Source organism: Bombus bifarius, unplaced genomic scaffold, assembly GCF_011952205.1.
Source record: "Bombus bifarius isolate JDL3187 unplaced genomic scaffold, Bbif_JDL3187 scf7180000008213, whole genome shotgun sequence".
Lineage (NCBI taxonomy): Eukaryota > Metazoa > Arthropoda > Insecta > Hymenoptera > Apidae > Bombus > Bombus bifarius.
In genome coordinates this window covers 325947-350074 of record NW_022884516.1, presented here as the reverse complement: position 1 = coordinate 350074, position 24128 = coordinate 325947, and the positions used below count along the sequence as shown (strand labels likewise).

General features: G+C 42.3%; 1 protein-coding gene across 1 annotated transcript in view; it reads left to right on the top strand.

Annotated features, from left to right (window-relative positions):
- The first annotated feature begins 6686 nt into the window (after window positions 1-6686).
- LOC117210978 (neuroligin-1-like) overlaps window positions 6687-24128 on the top strand; it is a 43195-nt gene continuing 25753 nt past the window's right edge. The window contains exon 1 of the mRNA XM_033454480.1: window positions 6687-7535. Coding sequence (XP_033310371.1) covers window positions 6725-7535 — 811 coding nt within the window. The 5' untranslated portion in view covers window positions 6687-6724. The remainder of the gene's footprint in view (window positions 7536-24128) is intronic.

The following is a 24128-nucleotide window of genomic DNA, read 5'->3' as shown; positions in this document are numbered from 1 at the left end:
CGATTCCGTTTAACTTATCCGGACGGTTTCTTTCGTGTTTACGAATCTCAGCGACGAATTATTTACCTCGGAGACGGAGTCGGAAACAATCGTGGCCTGCGTGCGAAGATGATCGTCGGTGGTGATTCTCTTCGAAAGTGCAATTGATCGCGCAGGCCAAGTATCAGAGAATGCAGCTGTACGGACTCGAGGCGTACGTGGTGGACCGTTCCACCGTTTCCAGTCAGAGAGAGGGCTGTCTGTTGCTGCCAGCTTAGACAAAGAGAACATCTCTACCGTCTCTATTTTGACCCTGGTTTCTACGCGGACCGTCTCTGTATTTCGTCTGGTTCGGCTCGCACTCGACTGGCATGCGAAAGAGACGAAGGCGCAGGGGTGGCAGCAACAACGGCGAGCAACGTCGAGGGATGGATGGACGAGGGTGGAAAACACGAGCCTCTTCTCTGGAACAGGGAGACGCCGTCGGACGAAAAGGAATCGTGGCTTAGGTAGGAGAAGGCGAAAGTAGGAGGAGAGCGGAGAAGCGGTGTTCTCGATGAAGGAGATGGAAGAGAATCAACGAGCACGCGAAGATGGTGTCGAGAAGAATCGTGGGAGGCAAGTGTGACGGTACAGTTCGAAGAGGAGGAAGAAGAAGAGAGAGAAAAGAGGAGGAGAATAGGGAGCAGTCGAAGAGAAGCAAACGGGGAAGATGGAAGAGGGAGAAAATTGAGCAGAAGAGCGGCAGAGAAGGTGAAAGAGGGAGGAAAGTGGAAAGAGGAGGAGGAGGAGGAGGAGGAGAACCGGAACGACCCGGGGGTTGCCGTGGCGTTATCGACCGGACTGGTGGTCGGTACGAAACCAGGCGTCGGCGCCGTGGATGCCCCGGCTTCCTCAAGTGCCGGACCATCCTCCACCTCCACCGTTACCACCACCACCACCGCCTCCACCACCACCGACTGGCAGCAGCAGCAGCAGCAGCAGCAGCAGCACCACCACCAGCAGCAGCAGCAGCAGCAGCCAGCAGCAGCACCAGCACCAGCACCGCCACCTCCATGGAGGTCGCGCGGTTGGCCATCAGTAGAGCCCGGGACAGACTGCCGATCGCGCACACGGAGGGTGCGGGTCGTCCCTGGGATTGGTCGTCGGATCGGGTTTGGCCGGTCGGTTGTTCGGTTATAGCGCGGTTGTTCTCGATGTATACGCACGCGATCGGTTCGCGAGGCAGAAGTTTCGATTCTTTTTTCTTTTCTCCGTTCTCTGCCGTTGTTTCCTGCTTTCCCGATGTCGCTGCAAATTTCACCAGCGTACGAAGTAATCGTCGGCGACGCGATTCGTAACGCGACGTTGTGAGCAACGTCTTCTGTCGGAAATAGCAGTGACAGCTGGAGAGCAGCGATCACGGGATGAAAACACCTCGTGGGTGGTGGTGCTGAGAGAAGGTGCAGGTGGTGGAGTGGCGGACGAGTTTGTTCGCGAGCCGAGCGAACCAAATTGACCTGCACTAGTGCGGTGTGAACTAGACGTGGATTTGATACCGGATCGTCCGATCATGTTCCTTCGATCCTTCATCGCCCGCCATGTGTGCCGCTTGCCATTGTCCGATATATCAGACTGGGCCAGTTCGTGGCAAGACGACTACCGTCGTGTTATCGGATTTGCGTTGCAGTTCGTTGACTGAACGAAGCTGACTCTCTCGTTGCATTGACTGTATACCGACGAGAGATATCCGTGGAGCTTTGTACGAAATTCGAAAACGGTACGTCGATATAGCGGTGTAACGAAAGGCCGAGTAACAGCTGGCGAGATTGGCGTTCGGTTGTTCCTCGTTTTACGATGCCAATGAACGGATCCGTGCGCAGCCCTATCCTTGTCTAATCATACAGATTGCGAACGAGCTGCTCGCACGGGCTTATAGTTTAATAGTAAACTACTTAGTAAATTGTTAACTTCGTTCCCCCTCTTCTACCTCGAGCCGTTTAAGTTCCAAGGTATGCAGATACACGGCGGATGGAGAACTTTTAGTTAGCTTACGGTTTAATCATGGTTGAAAAGATCTCGTAACTTTGCCGACGTTTCCTCCTCTACCATTTTGGCACGTCGAATAACAGCCGACGATTTCCGCATTTTCGACGATGATCCGATTCTCCTCCTTCACCGCTGTCCGTTCTCTTCTATTCTGTCTCGCAGTCGTTTGCGAAACAATTTGCAAACTACCACGACGCTGATAAACGAACTTCTCAACCTTTCCTCGTCACCTTCTTCTCTAGCTCGACTATTCATATAGCATCGAGTGTCAATTTTTCCATCTGATCGTACACGATATCTAAATTCGTTTTTAGCTTTCCTCGCGATCTTTTGCTCGAAATTATTCGCAAAAGTTTAATATTTCCAACCGCGATGGTTACACGCGATAATCGCGGTAATCTCAATTTCTAACTCCAATAACTACTATCGTCGACTTCCAAGCATCGTAATTACTCCTAAAACATAGAATCGAATCGAGTCGGGGCTTACGGTTCGTAGAGACAAGGCGTCGACGTCTCGATCGGAAAGTTTGCAGGTCCATCATTCCGGGTCTCTCTGTAATTCCTCGAGAATCGATTGCGCTAGCTTGGCAGTTCGAACGGACAGAGACTGGCTCCGACGTATTATTAATCGTCTCGCTTGTCCCCTGCAATTAGTGCGAGCTAGGAATTTAATTTCAACTGCGAACAACTCTCCACGGTTTCCCGTGTTCCACCGTCTCGATAATGGACCGGGTTATCGATATCTCGGTCAGTGGTGACAGCCGAGCGAAGATAAGGACGAATCGCGTCGAATTCGACGCGTAATCCGCCGATACTTTGATCCTCTTTTCAAGTTTTAAAGTATAGTCTACAGTCGCAACGATAGAACGTCTGCGATAGGCGAAGCAACGAGTACTTGACACGCAATTCGATTTGACCGTGGAATTTCGCACGTCCGAGGAGTTTCGGATAAACGCATTCGTCTCGCTGGATAGAATATAAAGTACAAAGGAAACGGTGCGTCGTTTAACGTCGTAGCGTATAAATTTTCGACGAGGGCGGTAACTTAAATGCTTCTTAAACTTTATGTACCCCGGAGACACAGCGTCGAGTATTAGCGGTATAAATCTTTATGACAGTGGACGTACGTAATTTTCACGATTCTGCTGCTCGTTCCAACTCTTTGTGTGCTCTTTACGAACACGGTTTATTGTTTCTTCTCGTTCTCGTTCTCGTTCTCGTTCTCGTGCAAACGATACGTCCTTCTTTGCTGTTGAAATTTTACGATTCTTTCGTGGTTCTCCTAAGTCGATACATTTATTTCGTTCGAACGCTCTTAACTTTCATTCCTTATTTTTTAATCAAAGCCAATTCCAATTCTTTAATTTACGTTTTATATCGCGATAGCGAATAAAAGTGAAACCTTCGATGTTAGTCAATTACTTCAGCGATGCAACTATAAGAAAGGAATCTAATACGTATCGTAGTGCACAAATTACACGCATTAACGGGGTTTTTACCAGATTTGCTTCGAAATTTTCATACGATTTTTTAGAAGCTACAATTTCTTTAAGCTGTGGCTTTTCTACCATCGCCAACTCTGGCGTTACGACGTGTAAAACCACTACTAGTACGCTACGACAAACGGACAGAAGACGAAAACATGCCAGCGTTATAGTTTTATCTTGCTACTTGATTCTACGTCACCTGCTTTCTGTCTGTACCTGTACGTTGTAAAATCTTCTAACATTTTACTTCGACGTAGATCCTTCTTTATTTCGACGTATCGTGACATTGTAAATTCCGAATTACAAGCCTCGATATAATCTGGCGAACAGAGAGTTTCGAAAAATGTTCGTACGTTTTCTTTGATCTGGCTAGTCCGCGCCTTACCTGTCCTTTCTGAGCGCCCGATATTTCTCGCAAAGATTTACGCAAAATACGAATAATCTATGATAGATACGAGTAGGTACATAGAATCTGTTTCAAACTTTCAATCTATGACGAAGCAACAGGGATATGATTTTCGAATCTTTATTATATTTTTCTACCAATTCTCAATTCCATTGACCTTCCTTTTAGTATTTTTTGCAATACGATACAAGCTGAAAATCGTGTACATCCAACTATTCTTTTTTGCAAATTTCTTTAGACATTACGCTATTTTATGATCGACGTTCGTTTCGATTAAACGTGGTAATATCTTAATCGTATTTCAAGAATTTTTCAAACCTCAAAGCTCAGATATCAAACAACTCGACAAACAACAAGACAAAGCATTTTTCAGTGACGAAATAGTTCCACGCGTTTATCGTTATCATCCACCAAATTTAATCATTAATCCGTAACATATCTGTTTTTAATGTGTGTTATAAGCTGTAACGGGTATACGGGATAAAATCAGCGCGTATTGCTACAATTTTATCAAGTACGGCTGTATCATTTGATAAATATCAATTTCGTAACTAAGGTGCATCCTATCCGAAAAAGAAACAAACTTTCGCATACTTGGCAGCGATCGTACGCGTGCTTTCGTGCGATTCACGAATGGCTGACTTGTTAATGAATTCAAGGTCGGATTCGATCAACAATTAAATATTTGACGTTAAATCCCTTGGTAATCCACTTACTAGATCAAGTTCCGCAGCTTCGTCAAATTTAATACATCGCTTGAAATATATTTGCGTACGTACATATACATATCGTGATCGGCTTCGATTCCCTATGGAGAAGCGAGGTTGTCGATGTCAATTTACTTATTAGACAGAGAGATAGAGGAGAGAGCAGAGGAGGAGGGGGAGCAGGCACAAGTTACACTGGACGAAGCAAAGGATCGTGTTTAAAGCAGGCGTACAACTTGGAAATTGGAAATTCTCGCATTGCCGCAGAACCGGTATTATTGGGTTTTCGTGTCATTTGCGGCAACTCGAAACCGGCCGTGTTACAAATTGAGTTGTCCGATGTAATTCCCGGCAGACTGAAAAAGCCCGTTGAACGTCTACAGAAACGCGAAACAAAAGCAACCCTGTTGGTTTTCGGTACCAGATTGTAACGTTATTATTCCATTAGTTTCTGACGAAGTCGCACTTCGTTTCTATGCGATGCAATTTCAGTTCGAGACTAATTTATTTAGGCGTCTTTGCGTTTCCGTCGTGGATTTTGCAATTTCTCCTTGATGTAGGTACTTTAAACTCGTCGTATTAAAGTTGGTACAGCGTTTCGCGAAGATTCCAAAAGATAGAAATCCTTCAACGAATCGTTACATTTTTGTATTTTGCGTATTTGATAATCTCGGTGGATCCACTTTTTCTCTTCTGACGGGATTCTCTTCTTTCTCACGTATATCGCATTGTAAATTTATCAGCTTTCATACGAATTATAACATATGAAAATTATTAGAAAGAGAAATATTTTTTTTAAAGAAATATCTCGACGTGGATTTGTGACCGCACTTTGATAATGTCGCGCATTCGGGTGGAAGATATCTCTTCGTTCGTGGTAATTGGACACAATGTACGCGTAATATCTCGAGTTTGATATATTTCGTATAGTCCGTCCTACGAAATAGCGTCCAGGCATTTCGCACCGCTTCTACTACGAAGATACAAAATACGAACAAGGAACTTTGTACGAGCGTATTAACCACAAATACTTGCTTCTTTGACCTCGTAGATTTTAAGTAAATTTGACTTATTCGACCATAAGACGTAAAGATATTCTTCTCGTCTCGAGAATTCCCTTACGATTCGACGTTACGATCTTTCGATTAAAACGATTATCGTAGAATACAGCCGTCCTTGTTATTTTTGTTACAGAAAATCACGGTTCAACCGTCTACGCGAAAAGAAGCCACCGAAGAAACTACCAGCGTACGAATAAAATCAAGGAATTGATTAATAGAGTTACGATATACCGTAGTAAACAAGTCGAGACAAGTGTACATACTCCGAGAACTGCCAAATCGTCCCCGATATCCTGCTCCGTGTCGCCGTAAAGTCTTCGAAGCTTTTGCTCGTTGAAGCTGTACAAGGAACAGTCGGTAATAGTCGACAGGGGTGGCCATAGGTATAGTCGTACCCTAGCCGCCGATGCTTTCCTCAAAATCGTTCAACGACGTCGACTCGAGCTCGTCGCTCATTGCACGAACGACGACGACGAGCGTGACAGTACCGAGAACCGACGACTTCCGGGCATCGCGGAAGTTCGTTGCCGGCCACGCACGTCCCCGAGGATGGAATTGAGAGCCTTGCAGCCGATAAGCGCGCTAGCACCGATCATTTTCGAGTACACGACGAATCGTTGGACAATCGAGACGAAACAACAGAGGGTGAATAGTGGGTTATACTGGGAGTTGGGTGTGGATAAAGAAGGTGGAAAGACCGAGAGCAGATACAGCAGGGAGGAGAAATCTTGGAGATCGAAGGTAAAAGAAGACGGAAGCAGCAAGGAAGACGCGCGAGAGGGCTTTCTCGACGCGAAAGAAGAAGTCGCTAGATCGGGAACAGTGATAAACGAAAGTCCGAGGAAGCAAGAAAGTCGTAGAGAGGATAGGGCGATAGAAGACACAGAGGGGAGGAAAGATACGAGAGAGGGAGAAGAGAAGAAGAAGGAAAATAAAGATATAGAGCGAGAGGGAAGGGAAGAAGAAGAAGAAGAAGAAGAAGAGGGACGTCCCCTGGCAGGAGGGCCCCACAGATGCGGGGCCCGGAGGGGCCAGTCCGCGGCGGCGTGACGCGATGCGGACGTCCTCCTCCTCGTCTCCGAGGAAGAGGAAGAGGAAATACCTCTCGCCTCTCGATCCTATCGAAAAGCTGCCTCCCTTGGACAATAGTTTCGGCCTGTCGTTTATCTTCCACGATGTTTACGACGAGCGTGTCGACACTGTCTTCCACTGTGCTCCGGTGTACCAGCGGTGCCTTTGGCCGGAAGCTGTTGCCGAGAAGCGTCGGCCGTCTACCGAGCTCGCAATTCGTTCATCGGTTGATCAAATTTTCGGCAACGAGCCGGGATCGTGGCATTTTTGCAACGACGATGGCGACTCGAGGAAAAACGGTATCGTCGGGAAAGGAGGGGAGTGGAGGGAAGGATTTGTACAGACTCGTTGCGAGAATAGAGCAGACAGATCGAAAAAGTGTTTGGCAACGATCGTCGTGTTCCTCGGACTGTTGTGCGGACATTGGTGCTCCGGTGGAGCGGAGGCACTTGCTGGTAGCCAGAAATACAGCACGAGAACGGTCAGGACCAGGTACGGCACGTTGCGCGGCGTCGAGGACAGATCATCCACGTCTGTCGAGACTTATTACGGCGTGCCATACGCCACGCCGCCAATTGGAGCGTTGCGATACATGCCACCGGTTACGCCGACACCGTGGCGCGGCATCAAGCTGGCGGATACCATGCCACCCGCGTGTCCTCAGAAGCCACCGGAACCGGACTCGAGTCTGCCGCGGTCCAAACGGGCTTACCTCGAGAGGCTAGCACCGTTGCTGGCCAACCAGAGCGAAGACTGCCTATACTTAAACCTCTATGTGCCCAAATCTCCTCACGGTGAGTGCAACTCGTTACCCGTTTCTTACACGTTTCTCGCGCCGGCCAGTCTTTCTCGGAATTGGTATCGACCGATTTTAGTTGGAAAAGAAAGACCGTGATTAGGTACAAAGCGATTCGTGATTCGCCAACGGATGATAAGCAAAAAATAGGCATTTTCAACAAGTTTCTTCCTCTTTCTCTTTCTCTTCCTCTTCCTCTCCTTCTTCTTCTTCTGCCTCTGCTCTCTCTTTCTCTCTCTCTCTCGCTCTCTCTCTCTCTCTCTACTTAATGCTATAATTTAGCAGTCTGCAAAGTATCACGGAAGTAATCGTTGCGTGAACGACCCTTGTTCGATTAACATCGTAATTTTAAGGGTTGAAATCTCGCTTGAATAAGAGAATTCACCTCGTTATCAGCTCTGAACTTGAACGTTGAACGAACCGCACATACTACAGGTGAATAATTTTACACGATAGCCAAAGTGGCTGTTTGCACGCGAAACGTCGAGTGAAATTTTATAGCTAATACATTCGTCCTTACAAATGTGCGGTTATGGTCACGTCTAGTTTTATCGCTCACGCTTCTGGATGGTCATTTATCGTTTAACGACTGTAATCGTGAGTTCGTAACACGGTTACGTAACATCGAACGTGATAAGACACAGTCTCGTTCGTATTTTGTCGTTGAATCCGGAAAATAATTTCAATGCAGACAAATGACAAATACCCGATTTTGCAATTTCGTTGTTGGCGTTCTATTTTATCGTATCGACGAATCGCTAAGACCAAGATCGTACGCCGATCGACGTAGAAATTGAAAAGAAATGGAAGACGATGATTTTACGAATATCTATTTTGAAATTACTCTCGAAACTTACGATCAATCGTGACATTTTTCACGAAGAAATTTAAGAAAATCGTATTAAGGAAAGATCGTCACGTCGTGACGTGACATCGTCTTATAGAAATACTTCTACTTGGAATTTTCGATCGACAGATCGTAAAGTGAATTTCGTTTTTTCTTATCGTATCCATCGTGCTTCGGCTAGTACAGTCGAGATTATTTTGAACAACGGATCGGAGTTAATCGGATCGCGTTCTTTTCGGCATATCGATGATAATAATACGGATGCGGTAAGCAAATGTGTACGAGTCACCGAATCTTTGTGCACGGTCGACGAAATGTGCACCGCGGTCCATCGAACCAGGATCGAGTGCTTTTCGGCGACGGATCATCGCGTCACTCGTAGATCGATGATTCCGTTCTTTCCTCCGATTTCTCTATGCCCGGGTAATATCTAAAACGAAAGAGGAGTTGTACGTGCTTTCACGATTTATCGGACAATCTATCGTAGTAACGTGAAAATTTCTCCTCGTTTCTGCTTCGTTCGACGATACTTCTCGTAAAAGCGTATTTTCCGTCCTATCGAAGTAGCAGGATACGTTACAGGGAATTTGTCGCTTTGATCGTTCGTGTTAATCCGAGGACGCTTCGATAGACGGCAAACAAATAATAACACTTTAATACAAACAACGATTACAAATCTTTTCGAGCTGCGAGATATACGACGTTGTTGATGCAAGAAATGGTAAAGAAAAAAATAATCCATAACAATACACAGCATAGTACGCTATTCCTAGCGTTGTAAACGTTTCTTGCGTACGAATTTTGCGTTTAGTTAATAATTCTGTTTAGTTAATAATTGCACCAAGTTTTCAATCGACTCATCGCTTTACGTTATATTTCACTCTGCAGTATTTTACGCTATAGGTACTGGCCAATTTATAGCGATGCGCTAACGCTATAACGGTCGTGATCCATATGAGATCACCTTTATTGTTACATTCTATAACGGTGTAATAGATAGGCAAGGATTAAACTTGCGAACACTGGCTTCTGCCTGTGTTCGCAAGTGACTAATAACTCTTTTATGATGGTAGATTAATATCGTAGCTGCTATATTACGTAGGTATGACTACACGATCACGTACTCTTAATTACTCGTCCCTTGTCTCGGTTAATTCTTGTTAACGCGTAAAGAATAATTTCTGCACAACGAAGGTAGAATGAAAATTCGGTTTTATATCTTTTCGACATTTGGTTTGCTCAATTATACAGCTAAGGTGTCGCGTTTACTTCGTTGTAGGAAATTTCCTGTAATTTAACGTAGTTACACAGATTCGAAATTACTGTCCGCGCGATTAAAGTTTTATTGCGTTATCGGACTTTACAGCGTTGGAAACGTAGATAAAAATATTTGCGAGTCGATGATATCGATCGACAGAAAGTTTTTGCATGTCATTATACAACGGATCACCCATCACTGGATAGGTACAATAAACACTTTTTGAGTATCTATGCGTTATCGACTCAAAAATTCATGTTTTTTGTTTGTATTTATCGTATCGTATTTAGGTTTATCGGTAATAGGGAAAGGAGAAGACGGTGATTTGATCGAAGACAGGGGACACGTACGCAGATAAAACGTTAAAGAAAAAACGAGTGGATCGTCGAATATCGGGAGTGCGTTTTGTAAGAAGGTCTCGATATCCGTGGTCTTCTCATCTTTTTTCTTCTCGTTTCATCCTCGTTTCTTCCTTCTTTTCGTTTTGACTTGCTCGGATTTCGGGAAGAAGCGGATTAAACCGAAGTCGTATGCTGGAAAAAGAGCGGCAGAGGACGGGGGGAAGAAAGCGAAAGAAAGCGAAAGAAAGCGGAAGAAAGCGGAAGAAAGGAGAGGAGCGTCTACACAACAGAATGTCATCGATCGGTCTCTCGCGTCGTGACGCTTTTCCGATTGCGAGCTCAGCGACGAGACGACGCGAAAATCTAGACTCTAGACTACCGTATCCGTCGGCCGTTAGCTTGCAAGCTGGTCCTTAAGCGTCTTAAGGATAGCCGCTTCTACCCTCGAAGTAGGCATTTCTCTCTTATACGTATGAAATTGTTTCGACTTTGTCTTTGATCGAACGTTACCATGCGTTGGTCGTCGTGTTTCCTGTAATGTCAGTTTTAACCATGCCTTAACGAATATTCGCTTATTTTTCTAAATATTTGCGAGACGAGATTTCTGATAGATTATTTACGTTTCGTATATCTCCTGTGACGCTAGATCGTCGAGTACCGTTCCTATCCGCACCTATTACCGACAATCTTCTCGCGATGGAAAGACTAGGTATTTATAATTTTCTTTTTCATTCCAATTATCGACGACATTCATTTACCCAACGATAGCATGGAAAAATGCAATAAGGGAGATTGGCGTTAAAAGTATCGAATATAGACGTATAAGGCGTAATTTGGTCGAAGAAAGGAAGAGAGCACATCTTTAACAGATTCGTACGTTACAAAGTATTTTACCGCAGGAAATATTTTATTTCGTTCGAAACGTATTCCTTCTGCGGCGATACAAGGATTTCCACGGCTAACAAGAACGCGCCGAACGGCCGTTCTCGTCGCTGCCTTTTGCATATTGAAACGTCGTGACATAACGCTTTTCTTCCATCCTTAATTTGAACCGTGGAAACAAAGAGTAACAGCAGAGTGTTAAATTTGGCGACTACGGTGCAACGTTGTAACTTGTTTTTGTGCAAAAAAGCAGTCACAACCGCCGCATAACGAACCGATGCATTATCGCGCAACAAAACCCAACTGTCCGGCTCACGAGCCACGAACAAACGGTGCTTTGACGTCGAGTATTATAACTCGGCTTCTAACGATCCAACTGACACGAAACTTTGACATAACGTTAGCGAAGGCTGTACTTCTAGATGGTAAAAGTTTCGTACAGATGTACCGATATTTCTTCTACTATTATTCTGTATTACATTCGTATTACACGAAACGTATGTACGATTTTTCTGAACCTTTCACCTATTGTCGCGTTACGTGTCTCTCAAACTTACACTTTGCGATGCAAAGCGGGCAAATATTTCTACGTTTTGATCTATGTCGTTTTAAGAACTCAAGTCGAAGCAATATCTGCTATTGCGAAAATAATTTTCTATCTCCAAAAATACCGAATACGCGGAATGCGATATAGTCGCGGTAAGAGTATAAAACATCTTTGAGACGCCGATGACGTTTGCGCGAGTGTGGCCCTGCGGCCAACGAAAAAACAAAAGACGGTGTTCGATCGATAATAACGATAATTGTTATTGTTATTTAAAAATTTTCTCTGCTCGTTCCTTTCTCGTGAAATCCCGATCGTTCCTACGTGTATCCGAATACCACACACCGAATAATAACAGCGTTGCGTAATTTTTCAGCCATTGTTTCGATTTTTTTCCAACAGAGAAACATAACTGTAACGTATTACGAACAGGAGTATTTTTATCATCGTCGGAGAGGAGAAAGTCGTTGGACACGATAGACCGGAGCAACTCGCTCCGAGTTAACGTCGTGTCTGATATTAATAGCTGGTGCGGTGTTAATGAAGACAGAAGCGCGTGGGTGTGTGTGATTAGGTTCGTTTCGTAAGTACGGAAGATAGGCAGATAAGCGTGGCAAGTTCGTAAGATTGATTTCGTTTCTGAAATTTTCATGCTCCCTAGGAGATCTATTAATCTTGCTCGTCAGCGTACAACGTGTACGGTTCACCATTGAATAAGACTTACTACCGGCATCGTATCCCATTCGTGTATACGGTACATGATATAAAGGATGAATTCAATGCTACGAAGATCGATCTCTACTTTGTCTTCGATGCAGCGAACAGCGTGCTTGTTTTAGTTACGTAAAACCATGTTATCGAGCAAAGAGGCTTTCGAACGAAGGAACAATGAAATACGTTTCCGATATTTTTAACGGACCCAAAAGTACGTCATCTTCCGAACGCCATTCACATTCGATAAAGCGCGAATAATCGAGAGCTTTTTCTTTTACGTAACCCAGATCCGAGCCAGACCTAATCTAAGCTCATTTCCGATTAACGTAAAATTAGACTTCGGTTAGGCGAGGTTAGATTTTTCTCGGGGCGGAGTACCAGCGATCTTAGAATGAAATAGAAAAAGGAAAAAAGCAGACGTCGTGCCTGATCATTGCAGTACCATACTACTTGAGGTCTCATCACGAATCCTAAGAGTCGAATCGAAATAAATTCTTTCACGGTATTTTTACGATAATTTCATCAACCGTAATACACGCGTAGGAATAATAGAAAAATGGTTGTTTACATGGCACATGCTATATTCGTAATTTAGTCAGCACGATGATGCGAGTAACAGGATACGCGAGGTTTCAACGCATCTTCCTCACGCGACAAACTTCGCCATGATTTAGTTTCAATCCTGTCGAAAACGGGGACATGCGTATAAATCTGTATTTTATTAGTATTCGAAAATCGAAACAGCAGATCGTTCGCGCGAGATGAAATTGGCCACGATCCAATATTCGATTCTTCCTGAACGGTAAAAAGAAGCAAGGGCGCAAGAACGAAAATAATGCATATTTCATGGCTTTTCGAAAATCGAAATAACATATTACCGGTGACCATAGAAGTAAGAATCAAGGCGATGAAGCTCGATAGAGAAAATTTATTTGTATAACGCGCGAGTAGTTAAATTCACCGTGTCATTTGCAGCGATCCGGATGATTTAACGTTTTACAACATATGGATTTTCAATGCGACGACAAAATATATAACTTTGCTATTTAATATCCCGTTTTTGTATTTTCCACGCTGGGATTAATAATTCCAACGTATTCGACGATTTTGTATTATTTAACGTTTCGATTAAATTTCTAAACTATTCGATATATTTCGTTAGAAAGTTGATTCACTTTAAAAGTGGAGATTTTGTATCGGAACAAATTAAGAGTATAGTTCAACTTTCGTTTTAAGAACCATTGACAGAAACTACGCTTTCTAAATTATCGATACTCAAGTCAAGGCATTATGTATAAGGTATCTTATATTTCCAATATTATATAGCATCTATAATTAACGGTATTTTTAGACATTTTGTCGAGCGAAGAAGCAATCGGTGCATCAAGCGAAACTCGAAAACATCGTACCAGACTAAAGGGACGTTAAACGTTGCACCAAAGGAAAACATTCGCGGAACACGGACGCGTACAACGATTTTCCGTTACATATAACACGTTGCAATTAAGGATAACGATGGCGTGTTTCTCTTTTTCTTTGCTTTCTGTCGTTGCTCTTTCGTTTCTCTATCGGACGGGCAGGTTTTCTGCAAAAAATATTCATCGGCAGAGATTTTAACGTTTAAACACATCAAATAAATTGAATGAAACGAGAGAAAGCGATATTCTCTGGTTGGATGAAGTCTCGAGTCCGACTAGTCGATGCTCGATTAGTCTCTCTTCTTGAAATAATCACCGCTAACACCGAATCGCGATACAATTTGTTTATGCTTTATGCTTTAGGTGCGTACCAAAGCATACCGAGATAGGCAAATTAATTCGATATAACGTTAAGAACTGTCCAACAGCCAGCGAAAGCGTTAGCCGCGTCGCAACGAAAATAGAAGAACGCAACAAAATTTCTGGCAAAAGCGTATCGACAAATTCTAAACACAGATAGAATGGAATAACAAAAACCAGGAGATTATTCGAATTGCTTGATAAAGAATAGCTTATAAAACGAGCGTCAAGCAGCCGCAAATTTTCACGATCGACAGGATTGTCTCCCCGAACGAACGAGCTTAACCACCCTTAGAATGCCCGCGTCATCGGCATAAACAAGAATCTCCGCCGGTCGGAATTCGCTTACGCAAAGTAGATAAGCGTAGAGTACGCTTTATCCAAGGAGATTCTGCTTCGCGGAGCGAAGCGAAACTTTTTTCCACGTGATATTCCAGCCTCGTCGTCTTAGGTGCGCATGGGTGCACGTCGCGTTTCGAAACGGCCGCCGTTGTTGCAAGCTTCGGGTCGTCTGCACGTAAGAAGCTTAGCTTAGCTTCACGATATGGCCGCGGGAAAACCAGTCAGCCATACAGAAACGAGCAAAATAAGAGAAAGAGAGAAAGAGAGAGAGAGAGAGAGAGAGAGAAGGGCGAGGGGGCGAGTTAGGAGGAGGGTAGGATTCCGGACTACGCTTCCACCACCAGCGTAGTTTCCTTCTCTCGTTTTGCTAACATTCGAGCGAGCCAGACGGGAGTATTTAAATGAGATTCCCCGGGCGAAACGTATTTGACTTAACGCCCAGGAAATCCTTTTTCTTGCCCGACCGAAGCGTAACGCTCTTGTAAATGAGTTTACGGGAGCGATTTAATGACGACAATTAACGTGGTTGGCCGGGACCACACCCGGAATCCGCTGCTTTTTTCCTCCGCTATATCGTAATTACGTTGTAATCACGAGAAGCAATCGAGGTTTCGGTTCTGAACGCAGCTTAAACGTCTGGCGCTTCTTCTATCGGAAACAGATGCTCGTTTATCGAGGTTCATTGGTTGTCCGGCGTAATTCGATAATATTGGAATAAGAATTTAGATAAGTATTAATTTAATTTATTTTTTGCTTTCAATTCGCGAATTGGGTTATTCTTCGATAGAAAACTCCCGATATTTCTTTGCTCGCGACACGAATTTCCTACTGAATATCGTTCGAAGGTTACTCATCCTCGACAATTTTTTTTTAAATAAAAATCGAGCATTGGTCAAACAATGTGTACTTGGTTGAATATAATAAAACTTTAATTACTTCTGAAATATAGATAATGTAGAACGTATGTTTGAAAGATGAATTTTTTATTATAAACGTTGGAACTGTGTTTCGTGCGAATATTCAATCGTATCGGTTTAACCGTCAGAGTGAATCCGATCGGTGGAATAATTTTGCCCCCTTTAGTTCGGTAAGACCAGCTTGGTTCCCTTGGTCTGTCCAGGATCAATATTGATTGATTAGTGTCAGAAACGTTAACTTCCAATTAACAGGTTCCTCGATATCGCCACTACCCGTTCACGTTCCTTTGCTATGCCTTTGAAGGAGAAACGATACTCGAACCTGAGGTATTTCTTCGGGTCGAAATTTCAGCAACGAATACCTTTGCAAGATATTTCTAAACTACTCTTCGTAAATGCGTCCAGCCGAACTTATAACGCGCCTACGAATACCCAGCGCAAAAGAAACTAACAATCCTAAAGAGTATAATACTTATTTATTAGCTCCGATGTTTTAAAATTTCAACTTGTAAATAGCTTTTCCTTGCAATCGTATTATAAGCCTTGTCAACGAGAACTTCACTTTCGTCGCTTCGATTTCTTCGTGTTGTTGCACGGCAAACATTGATACGCGTAGATTAAAAAATTGCTAAAGAAATTAATGCTAATAAAGACCCGTGGAAACATTTAGTCCAGTATGGTGTTTCCGTAGGATAAAATATTTAAGAAAGAGTTAACAGATACAGCATATGAATCGAAATCGTTTCAATATCCATTAAAATAATGTATTTCCAATGGTTATTTGTTGATACTGGAATTGATTATTCGATCGGTGGTGGCGATCGATTTGTATTTCTTACAGATGAACGATTTTTCAGTCGAATTTGCGAGAATTTGTAAAGTTTACGAGTTTGACCGAAAAGCGATACTTGCATGGGCGGAACTAGTTAATTTTTAAAAGATCATGAACCTGAATCGACCGAGTTTCCTATCGTACCGTCTTTTAAAGGCGATACTGTATGCGTTTGCTGCGGCTCCAAGGGAACAATTCGTGTTACGTAATCTTTTCCACTGCGCGAGAGAACATACGTGGGAAGATTTTCAAGCCAGGCAAAACCAAGCTTGTATCTACCTGTCGATTATTATTTTCGTCTCTTTCACCGCTTAAAAAACTGAAACCGATGACACTCAGCTCCAAAGCACACGTTCATTTCGCACATTCAGGCATATTATACGTTAAATATACACGCCGTGGGTGCAAATTCAAGGTACAAGGGAAGAGGAGAGATTCTATGGCTCGAAATAAAACGAAAATCAAGAATAACAAAATTACAGCGAAAGCTCTGTGTTGGTGGAAATCAAGCTTGAAAACTTGTCGCGTATATAACAAATTCTCGGTCAGATAAGAGCGGACAATTGGCAGCAAGGTACTCTACGTGTGAAAATAAGTGGAAAACGCAGAATCAAATTTTTGCGCTTGAAATCTCGTTCTCGAGCAAGCTGGATTTAAATGCGTTTACTTAAGAATTAACCCGATACGGTATACTCGACAAATTTTCAAACTCAATTCTCTTGGAAACGAGTTTTCAAGTTTGATTCTCGCCAGAATGAAATTTCCAACGCAATTTTATTATTCTTGATTTTCGTTTTACTCTCAGCCATGGAATTATGATCATTGAAATTGAAAAATTTGAATTCTTTCGACGCTTTTATAAATGTTTACACCTAGAGGATATTTTAGTATACGAACGGTAATAAATATTTAAAAGACTATAAACAAAAATGAAGAAAATTTCATTATTTTCCGGGTTATTGTGTGTACGAACAGTAATCAGTCAACTACGATATCTTAATGTTCGAAACAAATTGTCTCAACAACGACATATAAATCATATAAAAAATAAAAAAAATCTTCGAGATTGAGAAACTTCTATGAGCGAAAGTAGTTCAAGTATTCGCCAATTAGATAACGATTCGCAGAAACCGCGGTAACGAGTTGAAAAGCACGCGTGCAAGGGCGTTAATCGACACGGTCGAACACATTATCGCTAATGTCGGGGATTATGTAATTTTCCGTGTACCAGTTACAACCGCTTTAGCGAATCAGATATTCAATATTTCACGAAAATCACTGTCGCACGCTATACGTTACGCTTCAGTTTTCGGCGCGATTCCGGATACGTATACGATATACGCACATATACACGTACATATATACAAAAAGCTACATCGCTGTATCGTTCGATATAGCTGAGAAATACGATCGGTAACACTTTGTTAGTTTCTTCCGTTTCTTTTAAGCAGTTTTTCATGTCGCCGGATAACGTACTTATCGTTCCATTATCCCGTCCCATAATTATCAGTCGTATTATTACATCGTTCGTTCTTGATCTCTAATCGCGATAATCCTAACAGACTTAAAATCAGTAATATAATTTTTATCTGGTCGATGTCGTCGCACAGTGGTTCGACGAAAAATTAAAAAGTCTCGCTATTCCATTTTGCATCGTTTTCGGAATATCGGAATATGTGCAAAAACTGTTAGCTAATCAGCTTTTTACAAAAAGCGATCTGCTATCTCTATTTCTTTAAAGCGCCAATCTTCACTTCGTTATTCGTGAAACAATTTCGTATTTCGTGAAAACACAATTATACCGTGTTAATATCCCAAAATTGCAACCATTGCAAAACAACGATGTTTATCAAACGTTACCGTTGGTTGTCTACGTTAGGAGAAAGTAGCTTGTGTTTCTAAAATTTTGTTAGCGGATAAGAGTGGAATTCTATTGGCGGTTCACCGCCAAATATTTCATCGTTTACGAAACACACGATTGTTCGCGTTCTGTGAAACGGAAAAGCGAGACGGAAGTAAGGAAGGGTTGGTGGGCTTTGAGCGGCTTGGTAATCTCGAAGGGCAGCCGCTGATGCGTTCTAATTGAACGTCCTAATTAAATCATCCTCGTGGATTGGGCTCACGAACCGTGTTTCACGGAATTAGGCAAAGAGAATTTCGACGCGTAAGTCCAAGCGACGGTATCGAAGCGTCGTTAATTATCGGCCTTTTCGTATTTTCTTAGCGATCGTGGATATTGAAAATTCGCAATCGAACATCAGGCTAGTTAAAAGGATATTGGATGTTTGCAAAGTTTAGCTTCTTAAAGCGAAACGAGCGAATGAAACGCGACAAAAGTATATTTTCGTTCAAATCGAATACAACCGAAAAAATACCATAACGTACCAAATTAAAAAGATGTCGACAATGATACGGCATCTTTTTGCAGCGTCCACCGTCGCGAATCTGGACTGTGAAAAAAGAAAAATGTCGATAGAGGTTGTTGCATCGTTCGCTATGCACTGAATATTTTTATAGCCCTATTTTCCGTTCGCTGCATCGTGTAACGACCATGTAAATTCGTAAATTTCGACCCGTTTGCTCGAATGGCCACTTTAAAACGATGCACTGAAACTATAACAGTCTATCACGAGTATCTTTATACGTGTAATACATCATACTTGATACAGCTATCCGTAACCTCTCCATTCTTCTACCGCCATCGTCTTCTCGTCGTTTAAGTACACCCCATTCCTCTCTGTACGAGTTGCTGGAAACACGAGGACGAAAACGAGGAAATAACAGAGACGTGGCGTAAATTGATCGGATAAAAGTGTTAATATTAATAAATAATCAGACCATTAGTGGAAGATGTTCCGGATCGAGATTGTTACGGTTCGCGTTTCTTCGTCGAAAAAGCAAGTCTTGGCCAAGTGGCTGAATTCTTGAAACGTCTATAATAACACACTGATAGATATACGTACACGTTTTAATACACTTTTGCGAGTATTTTTGTCAAGCTGACCTACTCGAAAGTTTCCTAGCCAAATTCAGTTTCACGCTTCCTAACGAAAGTACCAATCACGTTTCCTACACTCTTTGATATCGATAAACTTTTATTTTCTGCAATCATATATTTCACGCGTCACAAGTATCGCGTCTCGCGTTAAACTAAATATCGAAAAATATCAATGTTATACAGATAACTAAAACCTTATATTTCGACTGAAGTCTATCGATATCCAACAGTTATTGAGATTTTGACCGAACACTAATAATAAATAAAGTGTTAATACCTTTTAGCAATTATGTCGTTATAATTGTACAAAGTATACGATCGTATACTTTGAGAATGTAATTAAATTATGGAAAAGCGTAGACATAACGACGAGTTGAGAATAATTACGTCGACTGATTAATTTTTACGTCTCTTACTTTTTTTTTATGCTATAATCGTGTACCGAAACGTAAGAATTTCTTTCCGTTCTGTCTATTATTGTCTTGAATTTCCAAACTACATTCGTCACGCTCGGTGATAATAATCGTCGAATCAACCTCGTAACAAATTAACTACAGGTACTGTTTCCATCGATGTTTCGTAACGACGAATTCAAAGTACCGTAAAAGGCAGCAGCTGTTACAACTACTGCGAAGATCGAATTTGACTTAGTGCCCCTGGATCCTTCGGGTGTCATTTAGCACGAAGAAGCGCGCACTAGTTTCAGTTTCCAAGTTACCGGTAAAGTTTCGGCCACTGGAGGATTAAATTTTCACGCTGTCTGGATTATTATGCCTTCGCAGAGCGACGTTGCGCGTCCCACGAATACGAATATTTGTTGTTGGAAAATGTAATTGGTGCAATTGCTGCAGAAGTGCTTGGGAAGCTCAAAGCGAAGCTGTTTGCGATCAAAAGGAGCGATTCGTCTTTTGCGCTGACTAACGTGTAGTCGCTCAGGAATAAATCGCTTTTCGATACTTCCTATTTTTAAAATATATGATATACGACATACTCTTTTTGTATCACGATATAAAAATTATAATATGATGTTCTTTCTGGTTCGTCCAAGATCGTTGATCGTCGCGCAAAACTTACTTTCGTTGTATGAATAACGGACCTATGTCGATTAGATATATGTTACCCTTTTCGGCGAGTGCTACAAGCTTCTAAACTATCGGACTCGTTTTTCTTAACATCTTGCACATTTGTCAAAGGTAACGATAGAGAAGATTATACAGAATGTAATTCGTACGTATACGGAGAGTTAATTCAAACTTTAAAATGGAACGAACATCGTACATTGTAGTAACTGAAAAGATTCAGTCGTAATAAAACTGATGGAAGACGAAGATATTTTGAAAAGTAAAAGATCGAAAGAAATAAAACTCGATATACTTGATAATTAAAATTACGATTTAAGAGAAAGCCTCATTTTATAGCGGAATGGGTTAATTGGTAGAAAAGTCGAATAACGAAACAGCACTCGTTATTCATTTAATAACGGCATTTGAGATCGACGAACGTCGACAAATTTAATTAAAAAATTCTACCGTAGACTCGCGGCAGCGAATTTTCTCGGATGAATATCGATTCCGCATGAAAGAACAAATTTTTCATGGAACAAGCGATAAAGATATTCCACGAATCTTGATAACCTTTTTCTATCGAACTAGTTCTACCGAAATATATACACGTATATACAAGTTTCCTTATACGTACAATATTTTCGTATTATTTTTACGCAACAAAATTTGTAGCAAGGTGGCAGAGGAAATACCCTTGAAAATGACGAAAATATATTTTCCGCAACTAGATTTGCAGGTAAATGGTCGACTTTAGAAAAGTCAGGTCAATTTCACCGCGAATTCAATCGTATAGCGAAAAACAGAGAACAAAGTGAATTACGGAAACGTTTTGTTCGAATGCTTGTTACGAACATTCGTTGGTGTTATTTCGTCGCAACGTGTAACGACGCGACGCGCCGCGCCGAGCTGTGTCGTCTCGTTTTAACGTTGAAGGACCACCCGTCGGCAGCGGGATGTTTTAAAGCGTTTCAGCTGGTCGCGAGGAATGGACAGCGCATTTTGCGGACCGGGCGTCTGGTTAAAGGGCCGAGTTATCGCGGCGAGCTGGCTGAAAACGAGTAATTAAAAGTGATAACGCTTTGTGCAGGCCGTTCTCGAAACATAACGTTCTTTTTACTACGAGGGATTAACCCTGGGGAGACGCGAGCGTTAAAGCGGACCACTGCTGAAAGCTGAGCGGTAGGGTTTACGCGTTTAACGTGACGTGGGAAAAAGTGGGGATGTCTGAAATTTGGTAAATTAAGGGAGTCGTCGTTGTGACGTTGAATGTCTGCATTAGCGAGACTGAGGCAAACGAGTGGGGGGAAAAACGTGGTAAGAACGACCCGATCCATAGTCAGGATTACGAAAATTTAGAATGTAATCGTAGTAATAACGATCGTGTGATTTACACGTTGAATCGTTTGAAATGTAAGAATGCACGAGATTCCATCAATTTTTCAATTCGATCGAATCTTTGTATTAGGTTACATTTTTTTTTTTTTTTAACGATCCGATGATAATAGCGCCATTACTCGAGTACGTTGCAGAGAACGCAATTACTATGTGCGATATATTACAGAAAATAGGTAAAATTCGATGAACAGGTATATAAATGATTGATTAACGAATTAGCTAGTTGCTAAAAAAAAAGACTGCAAACCAAAGGATTAAAGGTGATTTTTCCGTTATGAAAAGATATCTAAAAGCCAAGTAGAACGTAAAGAGAGATATATGTAAAATCTAAAGAGTAGAACGTGCCCTCTGCATAGGGTATCTAGCTGGGTTGCCTAATTTTACCTTCCGCAAATACGCGTATCAAATTCGCCAGTGTAAAATTCTCGTTTCGCGAACTTTAGCGCTTAACCACTCGCGCTGTTCGACTATATTTCCTCTCTCTCTCTCTCTCTCTCTCTCTCTCTCTCCCCCCCTCTCCTCTGTTCTATACTCTCACTGTTACACACTGTGCTGCGTGTAATCTCTCCGCGACAATGCATGCATATCCTCTTGCGCACGGGAATATCGTTCCGTGACATCAAAGGGAACGAAGAAGAAGAAAAAAGAATGAAAGCGGATGAGAGGTCGTCGGGCTTATCCGAAAAACCGGTGAAAATTGCTGCCCTCCTCTCTCCATTTGTAACGGCAGAATTGAACGTCACCGAGCAAGAATGCCGGGGGTCACGGACTTGAAAAAGGGACGCTAAACAGAGTGATAAGAAGAGAAACAGGAAGAGAAGAAACGCAGAAGGCACTGTTGGTTCAACGACTTTCGCGTTGCTTCTTCAATTCCGTAGTGCATTGCAGATGATTATTCGATTAACGAGAAAGAACCTGCAAGCACCGCGGGAGTGAGGTAGCCTCGCGTCTGATCGACGTTTATTTCGAAGGTCAACGACGGACGAATCACACGGAAGATGACGAAGAAAAGGAGAGGATCGAAGGAAGCGGAAGAATCGATTGGTAACAGCTTAGGAGTAGTACTTGTCTTTCGAGAAGAATTCGGCACTTTGACTTTGCGCAAGATGTTAGAGAGAAACGAATCTCTTTATATCGTACGCGTGTAAGGGATAGTATGTAACTGAAATCACTGTAACAAGTTCGACGAAAAGTCCAGGCGAATACCGCGTGGTTCGTACATTCGATGTCTTCCTATCGTTTATATTTTGCGAAATGTCAGTACGTTGACGTGGTTTTTAGAGAAATTCTATCGATTACACGCTATAAACTTCTTGCGTGTGATCGTTTGGAAAACTGATACGATAAACAGAAGATAATGTCCGCGTTTTAGTCTTTACCGTGTGTAGCGATGTTTCTACGCGCATTACAATTGTAAATACTTGAAAAAGATGCGAATACTACGTGAAATGTTGCGACACTGATCATCGGTAAATAATAATCGCAGGTTTAAACCAAAAAGGAGGCAAAATTTTTGTCCACAAAGCAATTTGTTATTTCCATTGGTTGGAAAACGTCACATTTCCTCGAGATTCATTCGCTTCTGAAAGGACGCAGTCGGATAAAATCGAGCGGACGTGCATGGAAGAGGTCAGAAGTCGGGAGAATTAATTCTTCTTGGGAAGCTCTTTACTTCTCCCATCCCCCGTTCTCCGCTCTTCTTCCTTCTTTTTTGCTTTCTATTCCCTTTTCCTGACTGGATTTCTTTTTTTACAATACCGTGAAAGGTAATGAAGCGAGCCCAAGGTGATCTACGTTTCCCCCCGAATCGTCTCTCCTTTGGGATATTTTTAAATTCTAGCTGCACCTCCACTTCTGGTAACGACTTCAAGATCTCTCGTTAAGATCTCAAGACGGTTGGAAATTCCCCGACCGCGAGTTTCGTTCGGTCGATGGATGCTAATCGTACGTACGACTTTTCTACGTTCTGGATTTCGCGTCGCGAAGTTTCCAACAAATTCAATGCAAATACCGTTTAATTAGAACTTTTGTATAACATAAATAAATATATCGCTATATACTTACTTTATCAAGACTCAAGAAAAAAAGATCTACGATTTATTGTAATCCGATTTATTGTAATCCGATTTATAGATAAAAAGATTCAAGGATACGAATGCAACGAACTTGTATGTCGAATACATACACTTTATTAAGTACCAAAAATACTTATTACTAGTTGCACTTTTAAATTATATTTAAATTATATTTCGCTAACGTAATATACGACAGATGCATTGATACGAACGCGCGGTCAGGATCGCAGCTAATTAACTCATATTACTTGCCATATAATTAACCAGTTATACGGTTAATTGCTTTGTTGCATAGCGATATGAGGCTAATGGAAGGAGAGTGAGAGAGAGCGTTTCGTCCCGGGACTACCGGTGGACTCGTCAGTAAGGCTATGCCCGGTAGTCCCTGCCTTAGACGTAGAGGGAGTCTCGCTAGGTGCGGTATTTATATCAATCGCTCGTATATTCGACCGCTAGCGAGTTAGACAGACAGACACGTTGTCGTCGTAGCCCTCTAGTGTTGGCGGTTGGTACCCGCGGATCGCCCGGGAGGTGTTGCGCCGCGTTGATGTCTCGACCTGTCGGCGTCCTGTTGATACCGATCCGCCACAGATACAATTAGTAA